Source organism: Martes martes, assembly GCF_963455335.1.
Source record: "Martes martes genome assembly, chromosome: 15".
NCBI lineage: Eukaryota > Metazoa > Chordata > Mammalia > Carnivora > Mustelidae > Martes > Martes martes.
Window position 1 is genome coordinate 52,684,230 of NC_137903.1, and position 11,835 is coordinate 52,696,064.

An 11,835-nucleotide genomic window follows, 5' to 3' on the forward strand; every position below is an offset into this window, starting at 1 on the left:
TTAGTCCACACATTACAGGAATATAATATATGGTACCCATTTCACAGAAAAGATACACGAGAAATCTCAGAGTTTTACTAGATTAAATATGATTATACAGACTTTACGATTACTGGAGTGCAGAAGGACTTAGAAGAAGGAAATACAGTCCTAAAAATTTTAAGCTAGTACAGAAGTTTTTAAAAAGATTTTATTTATTTGACAGAGAGAGACTTAGAGAGCGTGAGTGCATACGTGAGCAGGGAGAGGGAGATGCAGACTCCTGACTGAGCAGGGAACCCTACCTGGGGCTCAGTCCCAGGACTCTGAGATCATGACCTAAGCTGAAGTCAGACGCTTAACCTACTGAGCCACCCAGGCGTCCCAGTCTAGTGTGAATCCTAAGTGAACCAAAAAACCGTTCCTAGTGCCCAAAATAAGCATAAGAATAACTGCCAATGGATAAATTGGTGTGAACCCCTATGAAATTGTCATAAAAAGACCCACAAGACAATTTTCATCCACCTTGACTGGTCCAAATGATTTCCAAATGCATGCTTCTAATAATAATATGAGCAACTCAAAGCCCATATGAGTCGTCTGAAGTTTTATCATTTACAGGTATGTGAAGCATTCCCAGAGGCTTCAACCAACTCAGCATCAGCTACTTCTCTGTGACTGGGTCCCGATTAAGGTCTTCCCAAGAAAGACTTCATTGGATCCACATTCAAGAGGACTCTACCAGGTTTTCCTGACCCCCCTACATCGCTGTAAAGTGCCAAGGCCTTAAGACTTGGGTACGTGTATTACAACGGCAAGTGCCAGCGCCCACAAAAGACCCATTGGACCTGTCAGCTGCTCTGTTTCACCAAGCAGATATAATAACTTACCAGCAAAGCAGAGTAAGCCAAGTGCCTCTGCATGACACCACCAGCTGATAACACACAAGAAAAAATAACCAATTTAGACTAGAGCCCTGTCTTTTCTCAAGAAGCTGGGATTTGAAGGAGCTATTCTGAGATCTGTGCTGCTAGTGAGTGACTGATCACATTGTAGACGGATCGGCCCCTGAGTTCAGAGACTGAGTTGCAATTGAGTGAAAAATAGACAACGAAATCTTGAAGAATTGCACGGAGGTGCAAGCCAAATTTAACTCTGGTCGCCAAGTATCATTGGTTGGACTGAGAAATTGCTCAACCAGACCTATACTAGGACTGGTTATTTGGGTATCTCTGTCATTGTTGCCTTTTACTGTTACATTGGTTTCTGTGTTACCTCTCTAGGCCCAGATGTTCTCAGATAATTCACATTGCCCGGACTGTGGACAACAGTGGTTCCCTAGTTTAGAACTAGGCCACTGGTTGTACCAAACTGAACTTGTTGAAAATGAATGTTACCAGGTGTTCTTAGACCGCATTAACAGAGCTGATTACTGCCCTGAATGTTACCCTGATAATCCTGCTAATAGAAGCCTTGTTCTGCCTTGGTCTTTCCCACTTGAGTGGGCTCCCCAAAATCTTACCAGATGGACCTTTGAAAAAGCTTGCCACCCGTTTCTTCTGGGTCCTCCACTGGTTAGAAAAAGGATACATGACTCTAGAGTAGCTGGCTTTAACCCTGCGTTGCAGTTAATCTTGACCAGAACGGACAAAACCTTGAACAAAAAACTTGGCCAAAACAAGTAACTTCTTAAGCAGTCAAAATCATGGAGACTCTAGAGTTTGTACTAGTAGCCCAAGGGAGAATGGGAAAATGTCTCCTTTCTAAATCTGATCTAAACTGTCACTACCTTGGGGAACTGCTTAAATTGTTGGATCTATTCCCATTGTCCACACATACTTTGTTCAGCATGAATTTAATCAGTATTCCAGCCGGGCTGTTCATCTAGAACCAGTCTAATCCATGTTCCCTATGTTTTGGAATTAGCTTCCCCATCCTAAAAAGCTCCGCAGCCTTATTATGGATATATGACAGGATAGTCTTGGAGGAGAGGCCCTGTACTGTGTGTACCATAATGATACTTTTAGTGATAACTTTTGTGGGAAAGCAACTTTGTAGCTGGATTATAGATTATTCCAGTAAAACAGCTAGATACTTTGATTAGAAACTGCATTGTTCTAAATTCCACCTCTTATACATTAACCAGTGGTAATACCTACATAAGATACACAAAAACATGCAGAAATGCCACTGTCTTTACTTACTTGATGCCACATAAGCAAAGGCTGTCTTGTTTTAGTGGTGAGTGAACTTAGAATGTCCTCCCCTGGAAATGGAAAAGTACTTGTGCTATGAGATAGGTGGCAAGGAGTTACCAAGCTTGACTCCACAGACAAGATGAACAGTCTAAAGGAAGCGTTTTCTGAGAACTAAGAATGTCTTGCTGGACATTGACCACATGCTGGCCTTCACTTGATGAGAATCATGGAACTTAGAGTATAGGAGAAAACTTTGAATATCTGTTGAAAACATCTCAGAGGCCACTGAACAATTTTTAAATTCCACCTAAGATCCTAGATAATCCGTTGCTTGTGTAGCAGCTCAACCATGTTCTAAGGTCTCAGGCTCGCTCTGTTCTTCGCCACTGGGATCCTTATCATGGTGGCTTTTTGTCCTCATAGTTGTTTCCTCGGTGAGCATAAGTGTGGCTGTTGCTATTCAGACATTTCATTCCCAAAGGCTGGAAGTAGGAAGCAAAAGCTTTTGCCTTTCAAGTCTGTGTCTTTTATTTGGGAAAAAAAATCTTAAAAGTCCCTCACAGATTTCTTCTTATATTTCATTAGAAAGTACTGGTTCATAAGCTGGGGGAACCTGGCAAAGGGGAATGGGGTTAGCAGTGCTTGGGTGGGTAGGACACATAGTCTCCCCTAATAAAATCATGGCCCTTTTAGGAAGGGAGAAGGGAGGAATGAATGGCTGTTGGTATGCAACAAATCATGCCTGCCACATGTTGTGAACCCAAAGTTATTTGTTCATCTGTATAAAGGATGTACCCCAGAGATCTACCCTGTATCTGCCTTATGTCTGTTGCAATGGAAGTTCTCTCCTGTTACTGCAGAATAAACTGTGTGGACTGCTAAATTGAGTGAAGACGAGTTAGTTTATCATTAACCCTTGGTTAAGAACTCCTTTACAGTACTAAAGCTCTTTCTAAAAAGTGAAAATTTACTTAGAGGTAATGCTTTTGATCAATATTATTGGTCCCTAAATTTTTTCAAACACATACTGACAAACACTTTACATGCGTGCAGTTTTAAGTATCAGCAAAATGGTTTTTGTTTTTTGTTTTTTGTTTTTTTTTTTAAGATTTTATGTCTTTGACAGGTCACAAGTAGGCAGGGAGGCAGGCCGAGAGAGAGAAGGGGAAGCGGGCTCCCCGCTGAGCAGAGAGCCAGATGCGGGGCTCCATCCCAGGACCCTGAGATCATGACCTGAGCTGAAGACAGAGGCTTAACCCACTGAGCCGCCCAGGTGCCCCTCAGCAAAATGTTTTAACCACAGATTGTTTTAACCAGTCTTTTCTTTAAATAGTTAAGAAAAAGTAAACAGATTTGTACTGTTGATTTCCAAATCAGTACCTGGATGAGTTTGTCAAAACATGTAAATTTCTTGATCTTAGAGAAATTTTGATTCTTTAGGTTGCTCACAGGGCCCAGGAATCTTCATTTCTAAGTAGTGGTGCAGGAGATTCTTACCCAGGTGCTTCTATGGATACTTCGAGAAGTACAACAGTAGCACCTCCATGGTGTTCAGTTATCTGGCTTCAAAGGATGGGAACTGAGTACTCATCATAATACCACAAGGTGTTGATAGTTATTGTACTTTGCTGGTAACACATAAAGAGGTTTCCTGTAGGACTGCAGGTAGGTCACTGTGCTAGTTCAGATTATTAGTCACATGTTTCTCATTAAAATAATCAGGACTGCTGTAGTTCTGTGTTGTGTCATTCTAAGCTTTGTGAGTATATGGACAGGAGAAAGGAATCAAAAATATTAAAAATTACTTTAAGAATACCTTCAGACATGATTGTATTATCGCATAACCTGTTACATGGTCAGCTCTCAGAAATAACATAATGTGGCAGCGTTCATAAAATTGAGCAAAGCAGAAAATCCAAGGGACTTTGTAGCTCTTCTGCTTTGGTCTTCTTAGTATGACTTGGCTTAAAATACTCCACAATGTTCCAATTCATAGTTCCAGATAGTGAATTATAAAGTATAAATATATTCCTAAAATTAAGTCTCACAACATATGATGTAGAGGGTTATCCGCTATTTTAGGTTATATGAGCCGTATTAATCTTCATACTGTGGCAGAATTGATACTATTACTTACATGTATTGGTGGCCATTTTTTAAATGACTATTAAAACCACTTCCAGTTATTTTATGGCAGACCTGGGAGTGGAATATTCAGAGACATGTGCTGGGGTAACCTGGGAAGGAAATAACCTTACTAAAGAGGAGGCTCTCCTGCATTGGGGGTAACTGAGTTAAGATTATCTCTTAAGTGATAGGAGGAGAAAGAAGCCCAGGCAAGCAGGCAGGCATAAAAGAAGTCCATGGAATCCAAAGAATGTGTGGCAATCAGCAGGATACACTTATCTCTAAGAGTGAGATGAACCATACCCCTTCTGTTTCTTCAGTCTTCCCTGATGGCCCTGGATTGTCCATGGAGTCCTGAGAACTCAGCTTGAAAACTGCTTATTATATAGGAAAAATAATGGTCTTGCAGCCAGCTGACCTGTGTGTGTTTTCAAATTCTAGTACTATTAAATGACTTTGGGCATTTTAACCTCTCTCTCTCCAGTTACTTTATCTGCCACATAGGTAGTGCAGTAATATCTACCTCCTACTCTGGGGTTTGAAATGGGATAGTATATGCCAATCCTAGGGCACGTAGTAAGTCTTTAGGACTAGAAAATGTACAGGAGAATGAGGCAGAAGTTAGAACTAGGGATAAGGTAGAGTTTTAGTTTTAGAACAGGGATTAAAGCCAATTGTTAGAGCTTGATGCTGAATTACTGGAAACTTCTTAAGTCCCTTCCAGTGAAGGACCAGTACCTTCCAGTGAAGATAACTGAGGTCGAGTCTGTAGTTGAGTTGAGCCCTACGTCTTAGGTGTAAAGACAAGAAGTCTACAGGCATGGAGGACCACAAGCAAATCCTTATCACACTTCTCAGGCTCATTTACAGTCATTATTGTAGTAGATGTAATTGCTGTGTGATTTACTGCATCACCTGAGACTTTCCGCAGCACCAAAACAAGCAGTTTGAGAAAACTTTAAGATTATGTGTAGGTTGAACCAGGTCATAGAAGCTGGAGTCACAATTCAGAAGTAGATACCGGGCGCTTTATACTATGTTTACAATAGGCATTTTTTGTTTTGTTTTTTTGTTTTGTCTTTTTTTTAGTGTCATGGGTAAAAGCTTGGGTCACACAGTCAGATTGTGTTCCAATCCTGACTCTGCCTTTACTAGTTGTGTTTTGGGGGGAGGTTCTTAAGCTCTGTGTTTGTCAGTTTCCTTGTCTGTAAAATAGTAAGAATATTAATGGTCCAGACCTCATAAGACTGTTGTGAAGATTAAATGAATTAATACATAAAGTGCTTTGGATGCTGTTGGCATAAACAAGGCACTCAATAAATGTTACCAATTATTTTTGTTGTGTATGTTTTGTATGTTGTCTCTACAGCAGAATTATAAATGGTTTGAGGGCCAGGATACCTGCTTGTTATCCCGAGAGCCTAAAATGACACCATTTACTAAAATAAAAGCAGGAGCGCCTGGGTAGCTCAGTCTATTAAGTATCTGCCTTCGGCTCAGGTCATGATCCCAGAGTCCTGGGATCACTCCCTTCTCAGCAGGAAGTCTGCTTCTCCCTCTCCCACTCCCCCTGCTTGTGTTTCTGCTCTCACTGTCTCTTTCTCTCTCTCAAATAAATAAAATCTTTAAAAAAGTAAAAGTGTTTAAAAATAGAAAAAAGATAATATGTATTTATTGGGCCCTGACTGCCATGTTTGTCATGATGGCATTTATATCTAAATTACCATCTTGAATTGACTGATTCTCTTTTGTCCTTAGCTGCTAAGCTTCTGATTCCCCCCCCCCCTTTTTAATATACCACATAGGGGCGCCTGGGGTGGCTCAGTTGGTTAAGCGTCTGACTCTTGGCTTTGGCTCAGGTCATGATCTCGGAGTTGTGAGATTGATCCCCGCCTTGGGATTCTCTCTATCCCTGTGCCCCTCCCCCACTCATGCTCACTCGCGCTCCCTCTTGCTCTCCCTCTTTCTAAAATAAATAAAATCCTTGGAAAAAAATTATCGCTTAAGTGTTACAGATTTCAGTGCTTCCTGGTACCTCCCTCTTATTCCCCAGGTCTCCTCTAGGTCTCTGTCCTCTCCCTCCCTCCTGCCTGGTCCCCATGGTGGGACCAGAGGTTTTCAGGATGAGTAGAAGTTGGGTGACGTCCTGCTGCTCTCCCAGCCCTGATATTGTTCTCACATGCAGCTGTTTCTTGTCCAGTCTCCTCCCAGCTGGTTGTGACAAAATGCCCGGGAGGCTGTGGTTGAAGTGCGCCTCTGGAACATCAATTCATTGCTTGCGAGCTCAAAGAGTTAGCATCATAGGCCCTGCCTTTTGATTCTTTCTTTTCCTCACAGAGGCTGATACATTTTATTACTCATTTAAAAAAAGTATTAACTATATCAAACATACAGAAAAGTCCAGAAAATAACATTCACCAGGTACCCAGATCTAAAATATATTAATGTTTTGCTACATTTGCCTCAGTTTCTTTTTTTTTAAAGATACTTGACAAATAGAGTTGGAACCCGTTCTTGCCTTGTTCCTGTCCTTGCATCAGCAGAAGCAAGCATCAAATGGAAGCTGATGTGTATCCTTTCTGTTCCTGTGTTTAATTTTTTATTTTATATGTATTTAAACAATGGTACAGAGCAATAAAAGAGAATTGACTGCTTTAAAAATATTACCACTCGGTAACATCAGTAACATGTGTGCATAAAGATGTAACGTGTACCAGTTTGTAGAGTTCCCCTTACGACACTTCATTTTGTGTGTTGGAGTCCACTAAACTTGGTTGTACTGCTGCCGTGCAAAGTTCAGGCAGTGTACCAGTCAGTGAACACATACCAGGTTGTCAAATCATTAGCATTGGTACAGTGGATGGAACAGAAAGGATACATCTTAAAAGAGCCCAAGGCAATCACAGCAGCAGAGGAAGTAGGAAGGCAAATTTGTGTCCCTATTTAGAGAAGTCCCAGGATGTGGAAATGAAGGAAGGCATCCCTCAGGGTACCATCTGTTGCGTTCTCCATAAAGGGAGAATAAAACTTTATTGCTTTGTCCTATTTAAAGCCCTCATGCAGAGACTGTTAAAGTAAAATGATACAACCTTTGCTGCAGGTTTCAGGGTCACAGGGAAGTGCGGATAGTCACTATTGGTGAGGCTCTGTTTTATTTAAGTGGCAAAATGAATCATAACATCCATATATGGGGCACTGAAAACCAACATTTCACAATTAAACTTGTAAGGGATTTGCTGAAAGTAAATATCTCTTGTGCCTATGAAGCATATGGATTTTCATCAGTTCCTTTTTGCAAAAGATACCATCAAAGGAATCTTGTTGTGGACATGATTATGGAAGGGTTTTTCCTGCAGCTGCAAAATGTCTCCAACATTCCCATTTTCCATCAGGATGAGGCTCTGCCTCACTTCCATTAATCAGTCCAGAGGTTCCATTTCCTCATACGGATTGGACACCGCTCAAAAGGTGACCTGCTTCGGGAATAGTGGCCTCAAGATCTCCCATCTGTCCCACCATGTGACTTCTTGCGAGGATATGTCGAGAACCTCCATGTCTATACCACTTCTTCCTTGTAGCCTTGAGGGAATACCATTTCAGCTATGAACAGTGATATGTTACAAAGGGCCTGAATGAAATGGGCTGCAGGAATGTGTGCCTCGTGACAAGAAAGGTATATGCTGAGCATTTGTAAGATTATAGAAAGATTTGTGATGGTTCCTTTTGCAGAATGTGTATTGGCTGCATTCTAGTTAGCAGGCAATATGTTTTTGAAAGCATTCAGTTGTTTGGAAATAATGTTCAGCTCTGGAAATAAAGTTTATTAAGGGTATATGCAATGTACAGATTTTAAGTTTGATGACAAATGTAACCACCTCCTCAATAAAGATATGAGATACTTTCTTAACCCCAAAAGGTCTTCTCCAGGAGCCACTGATAGATCTTCTGTTACCATAGACCATGATTTGCCTGTTCTGGAAGTTTATATAAATGAAAATCATTTGGCATAATACTCCTTTATGTGTGACTTTCACTTATGCTTTTTAGATAACATCCGTGTTGTAGTTTGTATCAGTAGTTCTTATTTATGCCATTTGTTCACTTCTTTTGAAACACTACATAGTATAAATTTGTTTTTTAAATTGTATGTAAAAATGATAATGCTGTACTTCTACAAATTTTTGAGATCTATAATTCATTGTTTTAATTGCCATATATAGTAATGCATTGTAAGAATATACCACAGTTTTTTAAAATCCCTTCCTTATTAATGGACATTTAGGTGGTTTTCTCATTTTTGCTCATTTTAAGCGATGCTGCCACCAACCTCGATGGGCACTTGCGGGAAAGTTTCTCTGAGGTATAAATCTAAAAGTGCAATTGACAATTTGTAGAATATGCACATCTTAACTTTACCAGATATTGCCATATTGCTCTCCAGAGTTGTAACAGTTTGCCTCGTTGCCAGTAGCATTTAAGAACTCTGTATATCCAAATCCTCGCCAACACCTGGTATTGCCCGACTTGTAAATTTTTGCCAGTCAGTGATTGTAAAAAGCTGTTGTATGTCATTAATTTGTTTTGCATTTCCTTGACCACTCTTCTTATTGATTCATTAGAATGTCAGGTTTCCTCTTCGTTTTAACAGTTTGTTAAAACTGTTAAACTCTTTTGTCCACTTACTTTTTCATAGCATTATCTGTCACTTAGGAGTCTTTATGTGTTCTGGATATTAATCCCCTGCTGATTATATGTGTTGCTGATATTTTTCTAGTCGGTGAATTTAGGTTTTAACTTTGATTTTGATGATTTGTACAGAAATTAACATTTAAAATGTGATCGCATTTGTCAGAATTCCCATTTATGGTTTGTGTATTTTATATCTTGTTTTAAGAAAACCTTGAGATTATAAAGAAATTCAAAATTTTTCTCTTTACACGTAGGTCTCTAATCTGGAATTGATTTTTGTGTCAGGTGGCAGGGTGAAATCTAATTTTTTTCCCATTTAAACTGTCACTTGTCCTCAAACTACTCATTAATCCATTCTTTCCCTCTTGTCGCTTAGCCAGTTTCCTTTATGTATGTGTGCATGTATTTCCTGGCTCTCTATTCTGTATGTTCTCTTTGTTCTTGTACCATCGCCCTATCGTTTTTATTTACTGTAAGTTTCATAATAAGTCTTGATGTATGGGGCAAAGATAGCCCCCCTCCCTCAGGATTATCTTACCTCTTTTTAATCCTTTATTGCTCTGTGTGAATTTTAGGGTCAGCTGTCCATTCTCTAAGAAACATGCAACAATCCAAAAATTGTCTTACAATTTTGTTTCAATTTACAGTGAATATATAGATTAATTTGGAAAGAATTGGCATCAATGGTTTAGTCTTACTGTCTATGCACATGATGTATCTCTCTACTTAGGTCTTTTTTATGTCCTTCAATAAAGTTTCATGCTTTTCTTCCTAAAGTTCTTTTTTTAAAATACAGCTTTATTGAGGTATAATTTACATACAATAAAATTCACCCCATTCTAAATTTCTTGCATATCTGTTGTTAGATTTATTACCAGGTATCTTTTAGTTTTTATTATGAGATTCCTTATTGTTATTATGAATAGCATCTTTGCTTTCTAAAATTTTTGTCACTGGTGCATAAGAAAGTTTTACCCATTTTTTTCTTGGTTTGGGCTAACAAAAAAGTGTTTTAACAAATCTGAAAAAGACTGGGGACTTTTTATTTCCTATCATGAACCTAGGATAGGAGAGAAACCCTCATTGCAACATATCATGCTAATGAAAAGTAGAGTTGAAAGCCTAGTCTTAGGAGATCGAAGAAGATAAAAGGGTAACCACGAACTCTCCAAATCTGAGACATGTTCTCTGAATGTTTACACGAGCAGAAAGAAGGCCTGTCTCTAACTCCTCCCTTCCTTTCACGTTTATAATTGGCTCCACGCTATACATTCATACATTTATTTATCCATATTCTTTTAAATTAAAATAGGGAGTCTGCTTTACCCTAGGCATTATACCAGGCATTTGGGATTAAAGTTTTTAACTTGTAAAAATTAAATTTTACAAAGGAGTGGTAGTGAAAAAGACACAATGTTAGCTGGCTAGCCTCTCAACTAGGCCATCAAAAATGTAACCCTTTCCAAACCTCTTTCACATATACTTTTGTATTTAATCCTCATAGCAGTCCTTAATCATTTTTTACAGATAAGGCAAGTTAAGTAATTTTAGGTATTATTATTCCTGACAAAAAATGTGATTTTTATATATAATATTTTCTATTTGTAGTCAAGGATTTGAAGGATCCTCACCAAAGCCAGAAAACATTTCTTCTTCACTAGAAAGGTTTCAAAGAGGAACTATTACTCAAACTAAACAGATTGAATAAATAAAGCTGAAATTGGCATTTCTTCCATGTATGAATAAAAAGTCATTTAATTTTTTTCATTTTATTTTAGTCACTGTATAAATGCCTTGTTTCCTTGGTCCACGGGAAGCATGAGTCTGTTGGGACTTGGGACAAGAAGAAAACAAGACATCTTCACAAGAAAAACCAGACACTAACAAAAAGTATCCCAAAGTCTGAAGAGCTAGAACTCAAACATGGCGGACAGAGGACTTAGGGATCCTGCAGAGGGTAAGACTAGTCTGTACAGCACAGGTTTGTCCAGATTTGTGCTGTAGGAATCTAGATCTTTTCTAAGGGAGGATCTCAGATGATGGAAACCTGAAGTTCGGAAGTAAAAAAGATTAGTTTGATTAGTTTGGTATGATTATTCTTATTCTTTTGTATTTAGAAGTCTACCATAGGATCCGACCCAAGTTATAAGGAAGATTAATGTTTTAGAGATTCCAGTAGTAGAAAGCTAGAGAAACCTTGGAAAAATACAGTAGGGACAGTAGACTAATTTTTAGAGTTATATTTTTAAAAATCAAGAAAACTGACGTCCCATCTACTTTCAGTTATAGGGAAAGATGAAATTTAAATTCTTTATCTTGCTTGTATGTATAAGTAGAAGATAAAAATAGGCAAAATAAGTAGTAGATATTTCAGAAGAGGGCATATTTACTTAAAACTTATTTTAAGGGTATTTTAAAATATATAAAAGTACTGTAATGAATTCCCACATACTCAACATCTAATTCCTTTTTTTTTTCAAGTTTTTATTTAAATTCCAGTTAGTCGAAATACAGTGTAATACTAGTTTCAGGCATACAATATGGTAATTTCAACATCTAATTTCAATTATAACCTATATAATGCTGATTTTTAAAAAAACACTTTTTTTATTTATTTGTCAGAGAGGGAGCCTGTGTGTGCGCACAAGTAGGGGGGGAAGCTGCAGGCAGAGGGAGAAACAGGCTCCCTGCCAAGCAAGGAGCCGGATGCAGGACTCGATCTCAGGACCCCAGGATCATGACCTGAGCCGAAGGCAGATGCCTAGCTAGCTGAGCCACCCAGGCATTCCTATAATGCTGATCATGTTGCCTGCCTTGGAATATTTAAATGCAAATCCAAGGC

At 38.8% G+C, this 11,835-nt stretch overlaps 2 protein-coding genes across 4 annotated transcripts in view; both read left to right on the forward strand.

The window, feature by feature from the left end:
* Positions 1-11,835, forward strand: part of LOC308355998 (torsin-1A-interacting protein 2-like) — a 34,175-nt gene that overhangs the window by 10,925 nt on the left and 11,415 nt on the right. For 2 of the 3 annotated variants that reach the window (XM_080824589.1, XM_080824590.1), the window contains exon 2: positions 10,772-10,950. In XM_080824589.1, coding sequence (XP_080680715.1) covers positions 10,917-10,950 — 34 coding nt within the window. In that variant the 5' untranslated portion in view covers positions 10,772-10,916. Of the gene's footprint in view, positions 1-600; positions 777-10,771; positions 10,951-11,835 lie in introns of all 3 variants that reach the window. The other variant, XM_080824588.1, reaches the window with a different exon arrangement.
* On the forward strand, positions 1,124-3,060 carry LOC308355999 (torsin-1A-interacting protein 2). The gene has a single exon (XM_080824591.1). It carries the CDS (start codon positions 1,269-1,271, stop codon positions 1,662-1,664), a length of 396 nt encoding a protein of 131 aa, XP_080680717.1. The 5' UTR covers positions 1,124-1,268; the 3' UTR covers positions 1,665-3,060.